This window comes from Dichotomopilus funicola, assembly GCF_033296635.1.
Source record: "Dichotomopilus funicola strain CBS 141.50 unplaced genomic scaffold C8A04scaffold_35, whole genome shotgun sequence".
NCBI lineage: Eukaryota > Fungi > Ascomycota > Sordariomycetes > Sordariales > Chaetomiaceae > Dichotomopilus > Dichotomopilus funicola.
In genome coordinates this window covers 115698-138551 of record NW_026944056.1, presented here as the reverse complement: position 1 = coordinate 138551, position 22854 = coordinate 115698, and the positions used below count along the sequence as shown (strand labels likewise).

General features: G+C 53.7%; 8 protein-coding genes across 8 annotated transcripts; 5 read left to right on the top strand and 3 right to left on the bottom strand.

Moving 5' to 3' along the window:
• Window positions 1-1457: 1457 nt before the first annotated feature.
• Window positions 1458-2959, top strand: C8A04DRAFT_37611 (glycosyltransferase; the record flags this gene model as incomplete). Its single annotated transcript, XM_062783943.1, has 3 exons — window positions 1458-1872; window positions 1934-2222; window positions 2296-2959. 3 exons carry the CDS (start codon window positions 1458-1460, stop codon window positions 2957-2959), a joined length of 1368 nt encoding a protein of 455 aa, XP_062636621.1.
• A 2013-nt stretch (window positions 2960-4972) lies between these two features.
• On the top strand, window positions 4973-6076 carry C8A04DRAFT_29064 (glycoside hydrolase; the record flags this gene model as incomplete). The annotated part of the gene is made up of 1 exon (XM_062780872.1): window positions 4973-6076. The coding sequence occupies one exon, from the start codon at window positions 4973-4975 to the stop codon at window positions 6074-6076; it is 1104 nt and encodes a 367-aa protein (XP_062636620.1).
• A 2382-nt stretch (window positions 6077-8458) lies between these two features.
• Window positions 8459-9342, top strand: C8A04DRAFT_29063 (uncharacterized protein; the record flags this gene model as incomplete). Its single annotated transcript, XM_062780871.1, has 3 exons — window positions 8459-8498; window positions 8565-8633; window positions 8714-9342. The coding sequence occupies 3 exons, from the start codon at window positions 8459-8461 to the stop codon at window positions 9340-9342; spliced, it is 738 nt and encodes a 245-aa protein (XP_062636619.1).
• Window positions 9343-9518: 176 nt separating this feature from the next.
• Window positions 9519-10526, bottom strand: C8A04DRAFT_37609 (Endonuclease/exonuclease/phosphatase; the record flags this gene model as incomplete). The annotated part of the gene is made up of 1 exon (XM_062783942.1): window positions 9519-10526. The coding sequence occupies one exon, from the start codon at window positions 10524-10526 to the stop codon at window positions 9519-9521; it is 1008 nt and encodes a 335-aa protein (XP_062636618.1).
• Window positions 10527-11253: 727 nt separating this feature from the next.
• Window positions 11254-13684, bottom strand: C8A04DRAFT_37608 (Alpha/Beta hydrolase protein; the record flags this gene model as incomplete). Its single annotated transcript, XM_062783941.1, has 3 exons — window positions 11254-11549; window positions 11700-12420; window positions 12935-13684. 3 exons carry the CDS (start codon window positions 13682-13684, stop codon window positions 11254-11256), a joined length of 1767 nt encoding a protein of 588 aa, XP_062636617.1.
• Window positions 13685-15806: 2122 nt separating this feature from the next.
• Window positions 15807-16578, top strand: C8A04DRAFT_37607 (uncharacterized protein; the record flags this gene model as incomplete). Its single annotated transcript, XM_062783940.1, has 3 exons — window positions 15807-15960; window positions 16044-16418; window positions 16499-16578. 3 exons carry the CDS (start codon window positions 15807-15809, stop codon window positions 16576-16578), a joined length of 609 nt encoding a protein of 202 aa, XP_062636616.1.
• Window positions 16579-17097: 519 nt separating this feature from the next.
• On the top strand, window positions 17098-18508 carry C8A04DRAFT_12567 (uncharacterized protein; the record flags this gene model as incomplete). The annotated part of the gene is made up of 2 exons (XM_062777378.1): window positions 17098-17305; window positions 17367-18508. 2 exons carry the CDS (start codon window positions 17098-17100, stop codon window positions 18506-18508), a joined length of 1350 nt encoding a protein of 449 aa, XP_062636615.1.
• Window positions 18509-19136: 628 nt separating this feature from the next.
• C8A04DRAFT_37605 (mediator complex, subunit Med16) lies at window positions 19137-22686 on the bottom strand (the record flags this gene model as incomplete). The annotated part of the gene is made up of 6 exons (XM_062783939.1): window positions 19137-20716; window positions 20781-20900; window positions 20971-21190; window positions 21251-21690; window positions 21770-22019; window positions 22081-22686. The coding sequence occupies 6 exons, from the start codon at window positions 22684-22686 to the stop codon at window positions 19137-19139; spliced, it is 3216 nt and encodes a 1071-aa protein (XP_062636614.1).
• Between the last annotated feature and the right edge of the window lie 168 nt (window positions 22687-22854).

Below are 22854 nucleotides of genomic sequence, written 5' to 3'. Positions count from 1 at the left end.
TCTCACACTTTCGAGTACCCCGGCGATGGTGCAACTCGAAGAGATCTGTGTTCCTTGAGTGGATGTGACCTGCCGGCCACAAGGCCAAAGTGGCTGTCAAGCACACCAAGGCTCCGGGTTGCGTTGAAATGAACTTCGGCAGGAGAAGAATGTAATTAAAATGTTATGTACTCCCGTGTCATCTTGTCTTTTCTAGTGTAAATGCAATTTTACCTGGATGCAATTTGCGATCTGAGGTATTCGACAAGGGCTTCATTTCAAGGCGACAACCCAATCGGGCGACCAAGTCCCATGCACCCCTAAAAGCGTGTCGTGGGTACAGCGGTACACGGCAATGTCAACTTGAGGCAAAGACTTAACTCCGCGAAGCGAATGGGCCCTTGCTCCTAACCTCGGCGTCTCGATGAAGCGCCTCCGGGCCAAACAGACTTGTCCGTCGTTATTGAGTTGCTTAAAACAAGGAATTTACTTTGTCGTGCAGTCGCGAGATGCAAGATATGGCTTTGGCGAGAAAAGAACAAGTTTCTCATGTTCAACAGGGTCGCATTCGGGATAGAGGTGGGAACACTGCCAAACCTCCAGGGGCGGGGGTTGACAAGAAAACCCCTGTCAACCAACCGAAGCAGGAGTGTGGAGTTCTTGGCAAAGAATTGTCCAGATTGTCCCGACCATTTGGGAGTTTTGTTGATGGGATTCAAAGAATTCATGGGGCAAACCAACAGCGTCCTTGGTTTCCTTTTATTGTACACGTAGCAGCATCAAGGGGCTGTGTGGTACAATTCTACTATCAAGTCCCGTCCCACGGCAAGTGAAACTTCCAGTACCTGCTTCGCCGACCACAATAGCGCCGCGCCGACGTTACCCAATCGAGCGGCCCACTGGCCAACATCGGTCAGGAAACGACAACACCCGGATAGCCGTCTTTTTCCCGCCCTACCTACCCCCCGAACACGGCCGCGCTTGACTCCGGCCGCAATCAATAACCCCGGCAGGCCAACCGGTAGTCGCAGCACTCGCCTCGTTCGGCTTCCCGCGTGGCGTTGCAGCCAGGAGGGAGCCAGCAGCCAGCGAGCTGGCGTTCTTTAGCTTTGGCGGTGCGACGTCGTCGTTCAGCGGCCGTCCGGCGCGGAACCACAACCGACGGCGCTCGTCCGTCACTACGCCCCCGTCCACCCTCCGATTGGACGACTGCCAGTACTTGGGGGTTCAACCCCATCGGCCTCTTGGTCCTCTCTCTCCCATACCAGGTGCGTGTGTCTCCTCTCTCACCTTTGGTGATCCCATTTCCCTGCTCTTGTCTTGGTCCTTGTCCCCCTTACCCCCCCTCTCGTGGTACGATCGGGTGGTCGCATGAGGTCAACGGTTCCGCGTGGTCACTCAGGTACGGAAATGATCCAGGCTAACACTTGGCGGTCGCTTCCCGCGTTTGCTATTCATTAGGCACCCCGAACACCCCAATGTCGTTGTCACGCAGTCCCTCTCCAATTCCCGGCGGCGGCTGGGCGAGTCCAGGTCTCAACATCGCGAGCGGTCGGTCGAGTCCAGCGTTTGCAGGGTCGAGCAGCACACCAGCCATGTGGGAGTCGTCACGGTTAAAACGGGGCGGCGCCTCTGGATACCCCTCATTTTCCACCAAGAACCAGAGCTTCTTTGGCCGGCACATGCGTCGCATTTCGAGCCACCTCCCGCGTTTTAGCTCGAGCACACATTACGCTGAAAAGAAAAAGCTGGGCCGGGGTGGGTGGTCGGTTCACAATGTTCCGTTACTGGGGAGGGTCAAGGGAATCCTAGGCCGTATGGGGAGGAAAATGAAGATCAGGCTACTGATGCTGCTCATGCTCATCCTTGCGATCATAATATTCTACAATACCCGTGAGTAAAATCCAAACCGAGCGGCGCGAGAGTGTGTTGAGGCAGGACTAACATAGAGAAGCCCTCGTGTACCATTGGCGGAGGTCGATTTGGTTTGGAGGAGGGAAGAAGTTCGTCATCATACTCGGGGCCAATGTTGGCGGTGGTGTGATGGATTGGAAGGGCGCGCGGGAATGGGCGATCGAGCGAGACTCGGAGCGGAATAAGAAAAAATATGCCGCCCGCTGGGGGTACGAGCTTGAAATCGTCGACATGAGCACCAAGAAACGGTATGCGCACGAGTGGCGGGAGAGCTGGGAGAAGGTCGACTTTATGCGGACGGCCCTCAAGAAGTACCCGGACGCTGAGTGGTATGTTTGGTCCTCCCCCTTCAGTTGATTCCCCCCACACGTACGATCGGTTGATTCTAACATTAGCACTTAGGTTCTGGTGGCTCGATCTTAACACCTTTATAATGGAACCGAGCTACTCTCTCCAAGACCACATCTTCAACAATCTCGAAAAGAATGTCTACAGAGACATTAACGAATACAACCCCCTTAACATCACCCACCCCTTCGCCCAGACCTACCTCGATGCCGAGTCACAAAGTCCCATTGGCGACGGGAATCCCGGCTCCATCAACCTCCTCCTATCCCAGGATTGCGCCGGCTTCAACCTGGGCTCGTTCTTCATGCGCCGAAGCATATGGACCGATCGGCTACTGGACGTTTGGTGGGACCCGGTGGCCTACGAGCAAAAGCACATGGACTGGGCCCACAAAGAGCAGGATGCGCTAGAGCAGCTGTACGTCTCACAGCCGTGGGTCCGTAAACATACAGCCTTCCTCCCACAGCGATCTATCAACAGCTTCCCGGAAGGAGCGTGCGCCGACGACGGGATCGACCAGCGTTTCCACTACAACGAGAAAGACCGGGATTTCCTCGTCAATATGGCCGGCTGCGAATGGGGCCGTGACTGCTGGGGCGAAATGTACAACTTCCGACAGCTCAGCTACTACCTGAACCGGAACCCATGGGAGCGGTTCAAGGAAGACTTGGTAGCCGTGCTCTGGTTTAAGATTACAGGGCAGAAGGTGACTCTCTAAGGTGTCAATTGGTTTTGCAGTGTCCTTGATTTCAGTACCGACACCTGGCAGTATTTAAGTAGCTGCCATTAGCAGCAGAGGAGGATACTCTGGACAACCTCCGGGCACAACACACGGGCTGGGCGGATCAAAATGATTTAAGAACGGGTTTGCTCAATCTGGCTTCGGATATCGGGGGTGGCGGGTTTCTTAGATCCCAGAGGAAAAGGTGCATTGTACGGAGTACTGTTCTTTTGTCTTGCTATTGTTTCACTGCTGGTTCCTCTGTGTGAGGGAGCCATAAAGCAAATAAAGCATTGAAAAAACACAACATGAGAACCGGTACTTCTAAGTGAAGTCAAAGGCAGATGTGGCGGGTGCGTTATTCCCGAAGTTGTATCTCTGTGTGCAGGCTCATAAGACCACCTCAGTGTGCCTTTCCTAGGGAAAAACAGGAAATGATTGTTGAAAAAGTCAACGGAGGTAGGTAGAGAGGCTTTTGAGGTAAGGTAACCGTCTTCTCAGGAGCCTCCCTCGCGCTGGCCAAAAAAGCGGCAGACCAAGTGACTGAATAACTTGCTTTCTTTATAAATGTGAAATAAATCCCAAAAAAATGCAAAAAGACAAAAAATAGTAGATCAACCAAAATCTGTTAAGATCTCATCGAATTTTAATGGATCAAACTTAATCTATCTATTTTAATCTGCCGCCTCCTTTGGCCTCAGTGAACCTCCTTCGTTGTGACCCCCACCCCCATGCAAGCACGGGCCAGGCCGCAGCATTGAGGACCCCCACACCCGCTCTTGCAGGTGGGCCCACGTGCCAAGACCTTGCTGTGGAGCCTAGATGATTGGCCTCCGTTCTTTCCAACTGCAACGACAAACGTTCAACAACCTGGTGCCATCTAGTGTTAGGGCGGTACTTTTGGATCATGTCGTACCCCCTTTTCGCTCTCCATGGCTTCTTTTTACAGGGCCCGCCAGCTACGGGCCCGTCTCGGGACACAAATCCGCGCAGAGCGTCCTGGATGGTGTTTGGCCCTCACTGATCGAAGGTTCCATGTCTGAAACAGACCGGTTTCTCGAGGAGGCGATTCAACCCCACGAGCCCGGGATCTTCGATTTCCTAAGAGATCTCATCCAGACTTCAACCCAAGCGGTGTTCCGATCGTCCCATGTTTTTATTCGCTCGATAGTCGCCAATGTTTCGTTTGTACTATGCAAACATGGATCTTCCATGGCGACCCCCAACGGCCGGCGCGTGTTGTTTCTTGCATCTTTAAGCCTCGCGGCCTAAGACTGGATGGAAATACTTTCGTTGAGCGGTTTCCATTGCCACTTTTGGGAACCCCTTTGCCGGCATGCTCTCATGCTAGTGCCATCTAAGCGGTGGGACGGATGGGAAGGGGCACGCTTCTAGATCCCAGGCCAAACTAACGTTGCCTGACCGTGCATGCAGATTATGTGTGGCATCTACCCAAGTGTGGATGTATTTCCTGGGGGTGAGCCCGATTTTGATCTTTCCACGAAAGTTGGAATACTCTCCCTTCCCGCCCAATTTTCGGTTCTTCCGTTCACGCTCAGAACTTCAGTCGTCACTCTTTTTGCGGCTGCAACCTCTGACCACTTCCTTCACTTCTTCTCCAGCAGGCTGGTGGTCGCTGGCCGACCGGTATTGTGTTGACCCTTCCTATTGAGGCCCAGCGAGACAACACCATTGTTCTCGTTCTCAATAACAGAACACAAAGACCCTTGCACCCGCCTCGTTAACAAGGTGTCGGTTTTTCTTATTTGAAAAACCACTTTCTTTCTTTTCTTTGAGACTCGAGGACTCGAAAGGTCACCCACAACTTTAATTTACTCCCACGAACCTCGCAAAGTCGTCTATCTCGATCAACACAGACAACTGCCTGGCGCAACAAACCGACTTTCATTCACTCATTATATTTTCCAACCCCAAGGAAAAGCAGGTCTCTTCCATCTGGAGCAAACCCGAAGAACACAGGGAAATACACCACTCATTCAAAAGAGAAAAATGGTCCGGTCAATGGTCTACGGCTTTGCCAGCCTAGCGCTCACCGTGAACTCAGTATGGGCAGCGGCCTCCTACAAACTTGTTGACAATTACGATGCCAGCAATTTCTTCACGGAGTTCGACTTTTTCACTGAACCCGATCCGACCCACGGTTTTGTCGCGTACGCCGATGCCGACACTGCCAGCCGCCACAGTCTTGCCGGCTTCGCCAACGACGGTGTCTATCTCGGCGTCGACTACGCCAACACCACCACACAAGGCCGCGCTTCGACCCGCGTTACTTCCAAAAAGGCTTACACCAAGGGCCTCTTCATCGCCGACATTGCCCACATGCCCGCAGGCGCCGACGATTCCAACTCGTGCGGCGTGTGGCCGGCCTTTTGGATGGTCGGCCCCGACTGGCCCAACTCAGGCGAGATCGACATCATTGAAGGCGTCAACAACCAGCCCTCCAACACAGTCTCGTTACACACAGCCCCCGGGTGCACGGTGACCAACGTCGGTTCCCTCACCAGCACCAAGTTGGTCTCAACCGACTGCCAGGGCAACGCCGGCTGCAGCCAGGACACGCACCCCGACAACAACTACGGTACCGCCTTCAACGCGGCCGGCGGCGGCGTCTACGCCCTCGAGTGGACGGACGACGCCATCAAAGCCTGGTTCTTCCCCCGCGGTAGTGACACCGCCACCCGACTTTCATCACCCGCCGCCTCATCATCTTTCCCCTCAAACTCCTCGTCATCCGCAGCCACGCCAGACCCATCCACCTTCGGCACCCCACTTGCCGTCTTTATCGGAGGCGCCAACTGCCCGATCGCCGAGCACTTCTCCAACCACAACCTGGTGTTCGACACCACCTTTTGCGGCGACTGGGCCGGCAAGATGTGGGGCGCCGACCAGACTTGTGCCGCGCTGGCGAGTACGTGTGAGGAGTATGTGGGCGCGAACCCGGAGGCGTTTAGTGGTGCGTATTGGTTGGTGAATGGAGTGCGGGTGTATCAGGCTGATGATGCTGGTGCTGGTGCTGGCGAGGGGAGTCAGTTGAAGAAGAAGCGGGATCCGTTGAGGAGGATTAGGAAAGGGGTGGTTAAGTGGCGTGGTTAGAGAGGTCTTGTTTTTCATTCACGATACCTAGGGGAGGGAAGGGGGTAGGCTGGTACAATGTGTATGGCTGGTTCAGCGCATGGCGTTTGGGGGCGTGTAGGGTTAGGGTTCTTGCCGTATGTACCTAGGCAGCGCATGCCTGAGATGTTTCGGACAATACTATATTCTGATTTTTGTGTTCAACCTTCACATGGCTAGAAAGTGTCTGCTTACAGGCCGGGCAACTTTGGGCTCGCAAGCTGGAATGTGCAATTAAGGTAGGCGACGGACAGCTGGTAATTGGTGCTACACCCTGCGCCGTGATTTAGACTCGATATTTGTTTCCCCCGGCCATCTGACTTCTTCTGATTGTACAGCATTTTCTAGTCAATGTGGGTGTTGGTTAAGTGGGCCCTGCTGCTTGGAGCGTGCTTCAACTACGAAGTACTACTTGAGTAAGTAATGCGACTTCATCACCAACATTTTCGGGCCTTCTTAGCACATGCAACCATAGACAGTAGAAAATAACGACTTTGCAGCTTCTCAAGGTTGTCCCGACCGTCTCTTGATGCATTAACCTAGTAACTACCGTTCATGCCAGTGAAGGTGGTTGAACTTGTGGGAGACTGCAATGGTGTCCCGTGGGCGTGGTTACGTCCGAAGCGCGGTGGCTTTCATAGGCCTTCTTCAAATGGCTGAGGCCAGCGTCGTCGGCGCCGGTGCGTAGGTGGGTTCCCATCCACTCAGCAAACCCAGCGAGATCCTGATTTACTAGCTCTGGCAAACATTCATAGCCGCCTTCACAGTGGCCTGAGCGCAAGAGCTCCGAGAGCTGTGCAACATGTTGTCCCCAGGTGGGTGAGAGATATTCGGTGTGCTGGAGGAGGATGTGCATCTCGGAAACGACAAGGTTCCGAAAGAGAGGGACGAGAAGTGGGACAGCCTCTCCAGAAGTAGGATACGCCGAAACAAGGGACGACATTGACGTATAACCGGATCCATGCACCTTGTTACTTGTCTTTACAGCCGGCAGCGGGGGCAGCCCAGCAGTTTCGGCAGAATAAAGGATGATAAAGGGTCGCAAGGCATCGTCGACCGGGTCCCCCATTCGGGGGAGTTCATACATCGGGACGCACAAACGCACCCGACGGCGATCGCGGAATCGATATGACGGGGCTGCCTCCCGCCATCGCTGAAAAGAACCGGTCCAAACTATGGCTGGGCTTTCCTCAGGGACAGAGGGTCGGGCGCCATGTGAAATGAGAATGTCGAAGGCACGTTCTTGGTCCGTGTCGTTTATGATCAACTCGATGTCCTACCACCAACTTCAGTAAGTATTTGAATTTCGGAGCCGGGACACAACACCTTATAAATTGACATACTAAGGGGCAAAGTCCACCGCCATAATGGGCAGCGGCTAGGACGCCTCCAATGGCGCTCGAAACTCCACCGTCAGCAAGAATGTTTGATACCAGAGCGGCATCACGTGCGCTTGCCTCTTGGACAAGATGGAGGCGGGTGTGGTCTTCAGACATTGAAAGTTACTAAAGGTAGATGTTAACAGTCGTGAGAGATAGCCACACAAAAAAGATGGTGAACTGTGACGATGGAAGTGATGGAGTGCAGCTGGTAGTTGACGTATGCTGGCCCCTAATAAGTTGGCCTCCTGAGCTCTTCCGAATCCGGTCGCTCCACAAAATAACGTGACCCCGCTTTGTCCTCTCTGCCTGTCCGATGGACAAAGGGCGGTGCTGGTCCCAGTCAGGTCAGCCAGCCAGCCAGCCAACCCTCCTTCAATAGGTAACTGTAACTACATCGTAAACAAGGCCAAATAGGCGGTAAAGTCAGCGACATATTGCCAAATTCATCCCCTACCAACCCCTGGCTGTGTGCGGACCGGTTGGGTTTGGGTGGGCTGCCCCCGGTTTTCCTCACCAATCACACAACCTTTAACGTGATGAGCTGGACTAGCTGAACATTGATGGGTTGACGTTCAGTCTTTCTGAAACCAACCCTCATGCAAAACGCCGCTTAAAGGATACAGATACTGCGTAAGACAACAGCGCAGGTTACCTTGAGCCCAACGGTGGATGCAACGCTAGTGGCAGCTGCTGGCGCTTGCGATATGGGTTCGTCCACTTCAACCAATGGTTCCTGGCTAGGTAACTAACTGGTCGCCCCGGGCTGTGACTACCTAGAATAGCACATTCACATCTCAACTAACCGCCGGCAGCCACAGCAGGTGGGGTTGAGCCGAGCGATACACAGGAGATGGTAGTGTATATGAACCCGATGGTCGACCCTGTGTTTTCGGTGGCCCTTTGTCTTCGAAATAGACAACACTCGGACGAGAACGGATAATAACACCCAAGATCTTACCCTTAACATCTCCACATCGCCGCCATGTCAAACTCCAGGAAGGCAAGCTCGGGTGACATTGCAGGTGAGGCATGAAGCTTTATAATTACATATCGTCGGGCATCAATCCCACCTAACACACCTATGATAGAGAAAACCAAAGCTGCATTCGGGCTCCTCATTTCCCGATTACAGCAAACCGTCCTGCCAGGGCAAAAAGGTAAGTGCCCTTGAAGGAAGAAGCTTAGGACAAGACAATCGTTCCCCCCAGACCAGTTCGCTCGCTGACTGTGCACGAAGCAACCCTCCCGTCGCCTCCTCAAAGAGATCTCTACCACTGCGCTATGTACCTCCACAATGAACTCAGCAGGGCCAATGTGTCTTACTACTTCTGCGGCGGGTTTGCTTGCATCAACGTAGGCATGACAGCTCGCACCACTTCCGATATTGACATTGCTGTACCAAACGGAAACCAAGGCTACGGGGCACTCTTGGGCATTCTGTCAAAGCCTCCTTTTATTCAGGACGTCACGGGGACTCTACCTAGAGACTCGTACTACTTTTTTGTTGAATCTAGCGGTAATTTTGTGGAGGTTGATGGCATCATCGCGGGATTCATGGCGTTTCCCACGATTGAACAAGCGAAGATCATACAAGCTGGTCATCTCATGCAGCTCAACTTCCTTGAGCCGGCTGGGCTACTGAGGCTGAAGCTTAGCAGTTGGGCAAACCAAACCCGCCGAGTGGGTCCGAAAAGGCTCGGTGACATATCGGACATCGTCTCGATTCGCGACTTGTTAGCAAGCGACGGCACCTCGATGGATCTGAGAAGTTTGGCAGGCGACACCGCACTTGGACTGCGCGAGTGGGTGAAAGAATTCAAAGATCTGAAGCAATGGCAACGGCTTGATGGAAAGTACCATGGATAGCAGAGTGGCAACGGGGGTTCTCACTGTGTTTTCAAGACATCAATGGGACGGAACATGTTTGGCACGTGGAATTAGAGTAGATGGGTTCCTCAATTAAGAAAGGGGGGTTGGGATCTCACCGTCTACCCAATGCTAGGAATGGCGTCTGAACATGCAGAAATAGGCTGTGAGAATCCCTATGATTCAACCAACTTGAACGAACATTTCAAGCCCGAATGGTCACTCCACACAACTGAGTCGCTATCCTCATGTTCTCTAACCCGACCCGTGTTCTCCACGAAAGCTGGTGTAAGCACTCCGATATCTTCCACCTTCACCCCGAATATGGCAACCTTATCCATGCGGTTTGGAGGAAATGGCTCATCCCCCCTCACGCCCCAAGTAAAGCCCTCATCGTTGGGACGTAGTGCAGCCCAGGCATCGATTAAGCCATTGTGTTCCACGACATCCGCGTCGGCGGGCAGCACAGGGTTGAAGTCACCAGCCATTACACCCCGGCCTGCGCAGCGTAACAGGGCGGCAGAAGCTGAAACTTGCTGAGGCCGGAGGGAAGGTTGTATTGGAAGGGAGTCGAGATGAACGTTGATGAGGCGAATACGGGTAGGACCGGGCGCGTCAGAAGCCATGGGCGCAAAAATGTCGCAGCATAGCGCGTCACGACCGAAGCGGCTCGTATAGGGGACACGCCAGACCGGGCTAAGGCCGATTGTCTCCCGGAAACGAGCTTTAGAAAGCAAAGTGATGGTCAAGAATGACTGCCCGGCAGGAAGAATACCGTCAGCGTCGCTCAGAAACCAGTCACGGCGGATTTCCAGATTGCTGAGAAGAGATGATAAGGCTTCGCGAGAGACTTCTTGGAGAAAAATAATGTCAATGGCCGGTGAAAGTGCGAAAAGATGCGAGAGAATAGCGGTAAGACGCTGGGCCGGATGTGACGAAGAATAGTCGACGTTCCAGGTGACAAGGTTGTAAGAAGGCTGTTCAACTGTCGGCCGGGTGTCTTCGTTATTCGGAGCGCCTGGGGTGATAGACGTTTCAGGAGCTGTTGTTCTCACAGTTCGCCATCGTTCTTGAGTGCCATCAAATTCGTGCCACATTTGGAAATTCGCAGCTATGTCAGTCGGCAATGGTATGTCCTGCCACCAAGAAACCAACTGGGTACGGAGGCGGGAAAGCAAACCCATCTTGTTTCCCGTTTCTTGATATGGGTGGGCACTGGGCAGGGTGCAGTGGGCTGGACTGACGCCACGAGGGTTGCAGCGTTTCTTAATTGCTCCCAGAATGAAAGGCTCTCGATGGGAGTCACCGAGCTGGTCCACAGCTTGCCCAAATTAAAGGAGCGATGAGTGATGACAAACAAAGCTACAAACAGAAGAAAAGGGATGCAGCAGGAATGGAGGAGAATTAGGAAGAGAGTTCAAGCATGCATTTTAATAAAGCCTCGGCCTCGCTCCCGAACAATGCGAGAAAGCAGCCGCAGCGATTGTTCAGGGATTGTGTTTGGTGTCGTGTACACTATCACGTGACTACGTGTAGCTCACGTGCTGTGCCCCACATCGGACAAGTTGAGGTGTTCATTTCTGCGTCACAGCCACGACTGTTGTTCTTGTGATGGACATGATTTCCATTCACCGACCTACTGATCTACATTGTAAGAGGCTTTCGGTGCTACCAAACATCTGCTAATTCAAGGTCCAGGGGGTGTATGAATTTACCCGCCTTCCAAAGCTTCACTATAGCCATTATGTTTTGAAAGTCAAGGATTATGCGAGATCGAATTTTAAATTTACGGATGCTCCTAGCAAGATATTCGGCAAGTCACAAGAAGTATGGCAAATCTCCTCAAAATCATCCTTCCATCCTGCACCCCTTAGCTTCCAGCGATATAAGCCTCCTCCCCTCAGAAACACACTAAGCCGGCCCCGGAATCTTCACCAACACCTCCCGAAACATCCTCCACGTCAAAGCCTTGGAAATCTCGATGAATTTCCTTGGCGTTCTGCGCCTGTGTTTCCGCAAGACATAGTCCGGAAGGGCGACGGCGATCGATTCCTGGATGTGTTTGGAGATGACTGGGTCCTTGATGCTGTTCAGGAATTGCCAGATGAAAGCGGTATCTGATCTGGGCGGGTAAGTCTTGTACTTCTCTCGGAAGACGAGGTATAGAGAGCGGATGTCAAAGTCGGAGTGGTTAGCAGAGGCGGGGCCTGGGGTGGGTTGACGCCGGGAACGAGGCTCTTCGAGTCTGCGTCTAGTCCGCCTGACTGGGTAATAGTCTTGATCCGGCTCTTCGACAGAAGAGAGTACGATTGAGTCTTCCAGAGGTTCTTCTTGATAAGTGTCCACATATGGGAAACCCCGGGCTTGAGAGTGAGAGATCTTGGCGTTGTCTTGTGAGGGCGATGAGTTCTGGGACTTAGGTTCAAGTGGTTGGGGGTCTAATAGTCCTATCAGATCATCATAGCGGGAAAGGAGTTCCTTTAGACGCCTGTCGGCGTTTCCGGGACCATTCTCGTGAGCTCCGGTTATTGTCATCATTCGGCTCTCGAGTGCAGCTAGCCTCTCCTCAGCCGCAAGCTTCTCGGCGCGAGTCTCCTTCAGTTCCTCCTGGAGAGTCTCAACCTTTTCAAACCCCAGCTGGAACTTCTCTTGCAGCTCCCGGCTGTCAGAGAACCCCTCTGGGCGCAGTCCGTCGAGGCCTTCTTGCTGAGAAGCAACTTTCTTCGACAAATCTGCAATCTTTTTGGCGAACTCCTTCCCTTCTTTGTTGATCTTTTGTTGCAGTGTTGAGATAGTGGCGCGGAGAGCGGCGACTTCCTTGATCTCAGAAGTGCACTGCTCGGCTTCGGATTTGAGCTCAGCGACGGCAGTGGCGAGTTGTTCGTGTTTTTCTGAAACCTCCTTCTGCAAGGATGTAGTTGCTAAGTTGGCCTGGTGAATGTGTTCGTCCAAGGTTCTTCTGATGGTGTTGACCTCGTGGCTGCAATGCTGGGCACTCAAGAAACTCCCCCATGCGCTGCTCAGGGACTGGTGCAGCCGGTCGGGCTTTCCGGTGTCAAATACGTCCATGTTAAAAGACTAGGGTCGTAAGTAACCGATAATAACTCCGCGCCGAAAGTTTCTTGCTTATGTGCTGGGCTTCCGAACTGGAGTTTTGCTGGAGGAATTAGCAGGAACAACGATGAAACTGACAGACGACGCCAAAACATGACACTCATAAATTATTGCAATTGAGAGTTCGACTTGCACAGCATTATTGCTGTGAGTGTCTTGTCACCCCCGCTAACGTAGGTAGCTCCTTCCAGGGCAACCATGTGGATGATATCATGTTGGTTAGGAAGGTGCGAGTCGCCCTCATGGGCAAAAACCGTGGAATCTGCCGTCTCCCAAGATACGGGTATGCTGATAGGGTCATGTTTCACACCCGGCCATGACGGCTGCGAAGATTAGGAGATTAAACCGAGCTGTCGGCTGTCTCTTTCGTTGCCTCGGCGAGAAAATAAGCAATATCGTCAACCTGTTCTGGCACTTTGATCCAGTGACCTTCCAGCTCGGCACCAAGGTAGTTCTTCCACTGCACCGGAAAGCCCACATCGTCAAGGACTTTCCGAGCCTCTTGGCCCAGATCAACGCCAACAAATGCATCGTCGTTGCCATGCCCTAGAAACACTGGTGTGGAAAGTAGTTGGCGGCCCGTAGACTCGGGACCGTTAGGTGAAAGCCAAGTAGATAACATGTCGCGGACAAAGACATCTGATGAGCCCGTGCCGGCCGGCGTCTCTCCAGAAGAATCGTTCTTGCCGAGAAGCTCCTGAATGTACCTCGCAAAAGGCAACCAAGTGCTAGCTCCCACAAACGCCCCAACGCGTCTCCCAAGATTCCGCTGACACAGCAACGTCCACATGCCGACGGCACCACCCTGGCTGATGCCCATGATAACCACCCGATCAGCCTCCCCGCCAAGGCTTTCCACCTCCCTGTCCACGATGGCCTGGATGTGCGCAACCGACTGCTTGATACCACTTATCTGCAAGTCCTGCCGCTCCGACGTGTCGGTGAGAGAATGAGCCTCGAACCAAGCCGGCAGCGTTTCCTCAAACGCGATGCTCCACATCTCTTGTTGCGAGGAAGGGAACACCCACCGCCAACTCGGGAAGCGTTGCAGAAGGTGTTTTTGGCCGGGCGCGGCGGTCTCGGCGAGTTCTTGGGCGAACTCTGGACCGTTGCTGCCCCGGCCATGCAGCATGATGGCTGTGTGGGTGTGGGTATGTGGTGAGGCGGGTTCGATGACGTGGGTAGTGCCGAATTGGCTGGTGGTGGGAGTGGTGTTTTGTTCCGCCATGCCCTTTGTTGATGATGCGTTTTCGTGGTCCTTATCGGGTATTCCGGGGGGTAGAACAACAGCAATGATTCGCCGATTCTTTTTTGAGGCGGTCAACCCGAGGATTGACTCAGAGCCAGTCCTGTGTCCTGGTGTGTCCGGTGGTTGGTGCCGAGCAAGGGGATCGCTGCGGCGCTACTTCGAGCGATGAACACCCTTATCCGAACCGATACGCGAGGGACTGGTGGGCGCGGCGAGTGATAGGAGTGGTCACCCAGAGAGGCCACGCACGTTTTAGGACCTGTGATGTTTGCGGTTTGGTTCAAAGATCACAAATGAACCCCTGCCTTGCGGGGTTTTCGGGAGGACGATTCAGTGCGATTGGTGCAGTCGAACGAGGGGTTAGCAAGGCATCACCAACCCCATGACTGACAACATGGCACATTTCATCCCATCAAGCAATGAGGGCATGTGCTTCTTCGTCAGCCATGGCGGGCAAATTCCCTAGCATATAAGAAAGGCCCCCTTCCCCGGGATAGCGCCCTTATTCTCCCCCCTCACAGTTTCCCAACTCCAACTTGAAGCCCGGGACACCGCCTCCATCACCATGGAAACCGGCTCTCTCGATATGACTCGAAACATTCCTTGACCCCCCATCCTGGGCGGTTTGGGCCGCTTCCACGACCATTATCGAAAACAACCTCCTCTCACCGACCGCTTGAGTCAACGCATACCACCTTGACGATGTCTTCCGAGGCAGCCTAGCGTCCCTGATGCAGTCAAACTTGACAACCAGACCCAAGCTTGTCACCGACCCCGTCCTGGGCAGGACGTTAAAAGGCCTTTCGTGTTGTTTGATGTACATTTCACCACATCCTGCAACAGAACCCGCGGGGCGGCGCTGCACCGATGTCGCAGGGAACTAGAGGCTTGCATTCTTGGGTACAAAGGCGTTACTTCGTAAGTCATTTAAAACCTAATAATTTGTATTCTGTAATGCTTGCTTTCCCATGGTCCTAACCCCGTACCAGATTTCTCCAGCTTGGGACCGGTCCACCCGCTGTGTTTGTCCTGGACTGCAGCGATACGTGAGCCAGGTAATAGACAGTTTGTCCATACTCGGACTTCCTCAGCATCCGACGGGCGGCCTTGTCATGTCGGCATTTTGATTGCATTTACGGCTTCTTTGTTTATCCGGGAGCTAAACGCTTTCTCTTACGGTCGTTTTTTTTTTCATGGCGCATCACGGGCGTTCTTGCACGGTTCGCGATAGAATTCTGTACCTAGACCTTCTTTCGGGAGGCCGCGAGCATATTTGTGTTGGGCCATGGGCGGCATTAGATCGAGAGCGACTATTGCATCTTTCGCGGGAGGTCTGCCTTTGACTTTCTTGGTTAGAGGGGGTGGGTTGCACAACCACGTAAGTCTTCCATCGTTCGTCTGGGAAATTTACGCTCCGTTCCGTTGCTAACCAAGGTAAAGGGTGAGGATAATGTCTGTGTGCTCGTTTCGCATTGGGCCGGGCGTTGTTAGAAAAAAGTCCATGGACGGGAACCGACCATGGGACCGACAGAGCCATCTCGGTGTGCGGCTCCTCCGTTGGGCATTTTCTGTTTTTTCGATAGTTTCTCGGGCGCTCGTCAATTCCGGTCGATTTTCACACGGGAAGTAGAGCCGAAACGGCTGGGGCAAGAGGGTTGCGTTTTGTTCTCAGGGGACTGTCAGCCGGGTTTCTCTGGCTCTGGTATGTCTGGCGTTGTTTGGTGTTTTGTTGCAACACACGACCTTTGACAATGGGTTGCTCCGGGTTGGAAGTTTGTGGAGGGATGACTGTTGATTCTGGGCCGGGATAGATATCTTAGGACGACTCAAAATTGAAACCCGGCATTGCAATCCATATGAGTCCCATTCAATGAGCCGTGAATGCTATTGCTGTGGTTGAATGCCGTTTGTTGAAAGGTTGAAATATTTCAGCTGAAAATGGTGTTATTTGTAATGGCTAGGAACGTCATCAAGCGTTTGTTACCCCGCGAGTTTCTTTCCCGAACTCAACAACAACGCCCCTTTTGAAAAGCTACCTCGAGTGAATTACGGCACTTGTTCCTCTGTTACACAGCACCCAATAAACATTGATTGTGTAAAAATGGCCGCGCCACAGGTTTACGTCTTCCAAACACTGGGGCAACCCCAGGAGCCCTCAGCGACAGGGTTGGACGGGCTCAAGAACCTGAACGGTTTCCGGCGCGCGCTATTTGGGGTGAAATTAGAAGACCCGAATGTTGGCGTATTACTCACTGGTGAGTATAACACCCCCTAATTTCGTTTTATTCTATTCTTTAAAAGAGCTCTTCGGATTTTCCCAGACTGACGACTGAGACAGAATGGCTCTCCCCCGAAGCAGCACTCGCCTACCAGTCCTCCTTCCACCCCAGCACATCCCTCAACATCAACAAAGAGAGTAAAGAAACGCTCACCATTACTGCCGCCCCGGGCCAGGACTGGGAATCTGCTCTCCGCGCGCCCTGCACCGAGGTCTTCACTGCCTATGGACCTAAAGACGGGTTTGTAGAAGGCACCGGGCGGTTCGTGAGCGCGGTCGATACCAACCCGGCGGAGGGATACAAGGGTGCAGCGTTCGGGAGCGGAGTTGCGCAGAGGCGCAAGGAAGGGGATGTGGACGAGGAGCAGGTGGTGAGGTTGGTGATTGGGTGGACAAGTCGGGAGGCGCATTTGGAGGCGAAGGGGAAGCCTGGTGGTGAGTATCCCCCTTGTTTCCATGCATGTTGAAGGATCTATGTGTTAGAGGGATGCTAATTCGGTGTTGGTACACCTTAGCTATTCAGGAGAATATTCATGAGTTGAGGTCTGGGAGGCGGGCGGTGGATTTGTTTCATGTTCAGTTCAAGGAGCTGTGAATTCTCTCGGAGGCAGGATCATAACCTGTAGGAAGCCAAATATGGTTTGATATTTTTCTCCTTGTGAGATTGGAGAATTTGGCCATTCCCATGAACTTACACCTCAACCATGCTGCGAACCCACAACCAAGGGTGTGTTTATGAGGGGTTACCGGGCGAGAGCGGGGGAGGGGTAACTTTGTAGGTCCACCACGGTACCTGGTCTGCTGGTTCCCGTTTCTTCCTAATCCCCCACACCCGAAGGATTTCCGGGACATAGTTTTGCCTCCCTAAATTGAACCGCAGGGCTGTAAATTAAACTCCGGCCGGATGATTCGAAGCATGAAACCATCTACTTCTCGAACGAGACATTGGCACGTTCCATTGACATGATACCTCAGTACTCTTCCAGCGCTCGATTTCCTCCATTGCCATACCCTCGACCAAATTACCTAACTCACATCTCACACCACATCTGAACCGTAAGAGGTCTGGCGGATTACACATTGGGTGACTGACACCGCTTACACACTCAACAAGATGGCTGCGGGCGACCAACACGGCAGCGGCGCCTATCGCCAACACCTGCCGGACCTCACTATCCCTCGCTCCACCATCATGCAGACCCAGGATGCCCATGAGTACGCGAAGGCTTTCAAGGAGAGCGGCGTCCCGCCATGGCTTCACGGCCTGTACCTCCACTGGCGCAAGCTACACCAAGAGCCCTTCAAGGGTATCACGAACGATGGTGTGAACGTCTTTCTTGTAGTGGCTTCTCTCTTCATTTTACTAACACCACCAACCCCTAGGCCACGTCCGCCCCAACCTTTTCCACCTCCACAACGACGGCGGCATGCCCATCACCTCCATCGTCTCCGCCGCGGCCACCTTCCTCAGCACTCTTAACCCGTCCCAGCGCGCCCTCGTGACCCAGCACCACCTCGACTCACCCGAATGGCGCACCTGGTCCAACCCAGAATTCCTCCTCTCCGACAAGGGCGTGCGCCTGGATGAGGTGGACCCCGCAGCCCGCGATGCCGCGCTTGGTCTGCTTGAGGCGACACTCTCGCCGGAGGGGTACGCCAAGGCCAGGGCCGCGATGCGGATTAATGGTTTTCTAGGTGGCCTTGTGGGTGCACCAAGGGTGGTGAATGAGTTTTCGTATAACCTCGTGTTATTCGGTTGTGGTGGCAGTGAAAACGGGACTGACGGCGGCGGGGGTCCATCGGAAACGGCCCCCTGGGGCTTCTCCTTCTACGGCCACCACCTCTGCCTCAATGTCTTCCTCTACCGCACCCAAGCCGTCATATCCCCCTGGTTTACTGGTGCCGAGCCGAACCTGATCGATGACGGCCCGCACGCCGGCACGCGTATCTTACAAAACGAAGAAACCCTCGGTCTGCGGCTGATGCGCAGTCTCAGCGCAGGCGGCGACAACAACAACAGCAGCATGCGCGCCCGCGCGCAGGTGTACAAGCTGCTCCGTGACCCGGCGATGCCGCGCGGGCGGTGGAATCATGATGACCAGCGCCATTTGTGCGGTGCGTATAGGGATAATAGGGTGGTGCCGTATGAGGGGGTGTTGGTGTCCGAGATGGATGAGACACAGCAGGACATGGTGAGAGCGATCTTGCGGGAGTATCTACTCTATCTCCCCGCGAAAGCGAGGGAGGTGAGGATGGGAGAGGTTGAGGCGTGGTTCCACGAGACATTCTTCTGTTGGATAGGCGGGTATGGGGACGACGATGCTTTTTATTACCGGATCCAGAGCCCCGTGATTATTGTTGAGTTTGACCACCACTCGGGGGTGTTCTTGACAAACAAGGAGCCGGCCAAGTTTCATATTCACACCCTGTTGCGGACGCCAAATGGGGGAGACTATGGCATGGCACTGCGGCCGTTGATACCGGGGGTTGAGCAGGAGTATTTATGGGAAGGAGACAAATCTTAACCCTAGAGAACCTCTGTATAATGGACATCAAATTCAGCTGTATGTTCTGGGTGAGATTCAAGTAGCGCGAGAAACAAATTAGAACAGAGAAGTGTATCCAAGTTTCTCAAGTGAAAAAAGGAAAAAAGGCCAAAAAAAGCTCGCCCCTGGAGTAACCTCGTACTTGCCCCAGCTGAGGGGCTACGAAAATCGTTGGCGGAAACCAACAGATTTTACGATTGATGCTCGCCCCGGGAATCGAACCCGGAGTGGCAGAGTTGCTGATGGCGCAACCCCCCAAATGCACTATACACCATGTTGGGCCGCCGCTTGGGCGGGTGGGGAGTTGGAAGGAGGTACCGGAAGCCTAGGTTATAAAGGGTGGGTTTGTTGCGAAGGGGGAAGGAGCGCCGGGACCTCGGAGAGGTGGGGGTTGGGGAGAAGCTGGAAGGAAGGAGTGTCACCTGTAGCGAAGGCATCTACCACAACCTTAAGGGAGTTCAACAAAGGACTAGGCTCCGTGCCGACCACGCGCTCAGCAATATTGTATTCTACTAGGTGTAATTATCACTGCTTCCGCTTAGCTCAACGCCCCTTGTATCATGGACCCAATGCGTGAACCCACAAACTTTCTCGCTTTCTCGCTCGCTCATGTCCCCCGTGGCACCGTCCCCCAACTCGCTCCGCAAACACACTTCCTCTGCTGCGAAAGCACAAAGTGATACCCGGGCTTGCTAGTGAACATGTCCCCCACCACCGACGCGCAACGCACACACCGACGCCACTGCGGGCGGCTGGCATCCCCGATTCCCGTCCAAGTCCCAGTAATCGCTGTCCGGTAGCTTCCCATCCCGTGCTCCTCGCTCACGCCACTGCCGAGCGCAGGCTTCACGCCATTACTGTTGCTGCTGGTGTGGTTGTTGATGATAGAACCCAGCTTCGCGGAGGTAGTGAGATCATCATCGGGAAATAAGCCCTCGTCCCAAGTGTTGAGTGTCTGCTTCGACCGCGGGTTGACAACAATTTCCACCCGCTTGAACACGTCGACATATTGCCCCGCCGCTTTTTTCCTAGCTAAGATGGTGGGGTTATCGTCCACCTCGAGTAATTTGTGCTTCGCAAAGTACAGCTTGGCGGGGTCCGTCTGGTTCCGAAACGCCGGGAGCGTGACCGTGAATAGCTTCAAGACTATCTCCCGGAAGCATGGTGGTGGATTCCTACCCAGCACCATATCCAGCTCGCAATGCGCCTGTGCTTTCTTGGCAAACTGCTCGTTTAGCTGTTGCTGTTGCTGGTCCGTCATGGTACCCTGCTGGGGCTTCACCTTGGCCAGGGGGATACCGGAGAAGGTCTTGTGGTAAGCAGACTGGATGTCGCTGCTTAATTCAGCTAGCAGCCGCTCAAACTCGGGTACTTTCACCAGCGCTGAGGCAACTACGCGCTCCATTCGTTGGTAAGCTTCGGAGAGGGCCGGGTGAGGAGCGCGAGTGGGTACTCCCCCAGCAACTGCAGCAGCGTCTTGTTGTTGCTGCTGCTGGATCCGCAACTCGGAATACTGAGCCGCGCGGGTGCTGACCTGCTCAATATGTTGCAAACGACGGCAGAGCCCCGACAGAAAGCCTCGCGTGGACGAGCAAAGTAATAGCTGAAGGGAAGCGTCGTTCTTGGATTCCAGGTATTTCGCCAACTCGGAGAAACGTTTCTGGTCACCGAGCATGGCAGCAATGTCTGGGTCATCGACGAGCTCGAAGAGCGCATTTGTCAGCCACGCGAGGAGGGAAAACCCCCATTCAATGCACCCCGTAACCGCATCCACCACATCCGGATCGTCTAGGGGCGTTAGCTTTTCTTTCACCCCCAGCATCGGGCTGTTGCTTGCCACAGTGATGACAAGGAAGACACTCCGGATCCCCAACGCGAGCATGGCGAATTTGCCGCTATGCGAGCGGGGTTTGAAGTCGCCCCGAAAGCTGAGATGGCTGATCACACCAAGACATTGCTGTAAGGGGATGTTCTTAACCAACTGATCGTGGTGTCCGGCTTCCGAGTAGTCGACCGCAATTTTAAGCATGTTGACCAATTCCTTCACCCAGGCGGACGCGAAGTCTGGCGTCTGCGCAAACGGCCGGGCTATTGCCAAGACGTCGTCGAAGCTCCCCTGACTCCCCTGATGTCCTACTATGGAAGATAATGCGACGGTTAACGCAACGCGAATCATTTTGAGGTCGGCTAGGAGGGCGTTAGTAAACGTTTCTATATCGTCTTGAGAATAGACATGAAGCTGAGGTCTCACTGTCTTGCAACGCCCCATTCAAATCCATCATGGGATAATGCAGCCGGTTCCATTTGATCGTGAAATCCTCAGATATCTGTGTAAAAGAGCAGTTGGTGGGTGAGAAAGCCACCTGGAGGCCTGGTTGTTTTTCGAGTCAGTAAAATCCAGGTGAGGAAAACAAGGTCTGTGAAGCGCAATCTCTACTCACAAGGGGTGTTGTCCGCCCACTGAAAGCCGACCTGTGACGGGTGGATGATGCTATCGCTGTTGGGTTCATGGTATATCTCATCTATGGTGAAGCGATCCCGGAATTGGATGGTGCCGTCGCTAAAAGCGAAACAAAGGACTCTACCATACTGAGTCGTAGAAACAGATACGATCACTTTCGGCAAGATAATTGGGTTTAGTTTGCGTAACCGCGTTGTGGTCTAAAAGTCTACGTCAGTCAACTAGAACGACAGTCTGTTGGAGATCTTCGTAATACGTACAGGCGGAGTGGATGTGGCACCATTCTTAGAGCCTAACTGCTCAAAGGCCGGGTGGAGAGCCTGTTGCTGATCACTAACAACTTCCCAGCGATCAATGATGCTCTGGCTCTCTTGCGGGTATGATGTAGCCTCTTGCGGAATGTATGAGCGCACCGCCAAAATCATGGGGGGCGCCATAGGTTGTTGGCCCGGGCTAATAGGAGCCGAAGGGAGAATTTCGATGTGCGAGAGCTGGGATGCGTAAGCCTCTAAAGGAGAAGTATCTGGGCCGTGTTGGGCCCAGCTCGTGACGGCCACATGTGACTCTCGTAGAGATGGCCGTAAGGGCAAGCTTTGAGTCGGCATTTGTTTGTTGTCAGCTTGGGGCAGTCCCCAATGGATCCCTACCCTGACTATCCGCAATTGCTTGGACGCAGTGGCGATGGCGATGAGGAGCGTGTCTAGGGGCTAAGTGTTAGCAGAAGCGGAAAGGGACAAGTAAAGGGGAAGCTAGGGGGTAATGGATGGGAAGGACATTACTCTTATCCGAGCATAGAGAAGCGTGAGTAATTAAATCATCTGAAGATGTTACGCTTTCAAGTTCAAGCGCCGTCTCCTCGGGCCGGCCGTTATTCTGCGTAAAGAAGAGCTTCAAGATCCCGTTTGTTGTGACACAGAGAAACGCGCTCTTCGACGCATTCGGGTGCCACGGCCCGAAAGCCGGGTAGAGTTGATGTTCATAACGATACTCAATCTGGTGCTTGATTGCCGGACCATGGATAATTTGGAACTGTCACTAGCGTATTAGAAAGGGCGGAATTCCGTAAGGGGGGTTAGGGTCGGCTACTTACCTGTTTCCCTTGCGCCGTTCCCTGTGGGAGCCAGTAACAGCCAACAACCGCATGAAGGTCGTCGGCATTGTCGGTTTCCCAACGGCGGACAGGATAGGGTTGGTTGTTTGATATGGAGAAGCTGAGGATAATGAGGCGCCCAAGAGCATCCACAACGGCCAGGTCAGGGCTCACGGCGGGGCTCCATGCCAAGTGGACAAAGGGAGCGCTGGCCGATGCCAGAGAATTCGGGCCGGATGGTGGCGCTGCCGTTGGTGGTGGAGGTGACCAGGAGCTTGGCTCACTTAGTTCCCATTCGGTGGTCTCCGGGTTGCAGCGGATGAAGCGGCACTCTATCGAGGCCCCGTCCTTCGTGATGGACGCGATGGTGCCGTGGCGAGACCAAGCGATGCCTTGACAACACCCGCGTGTCCGAAGCTCGTCCAAACGTTGCAGGAGCTTCTTGCTCGGAAGTGGACGGGCAGGCAGTCCTACCAGGGCGTTCTCCATGACTGGGTCTCCGAATAAGTCGACTTCATCGAGAGCCATGGCGCCTCCCATATCCCCTATACCATTCATCCCCTGCATATCCGCAATTCCCTGCATCCCTGGGATAGCCCCGTCCATATTCATCGCTTCCCCATCCAGGAGAAGAGCCATGTCGTGAGTACTCATGCTGGACTATGAGGTTGCGGTCAACGCACACAAGCTAGAGATCGGCCTTTCAGCCGGTGCTTCAATGGCCTGATAACCCAGCAAATGAATGTGACGTTGAGGCGGCAACTGCAATCGCTT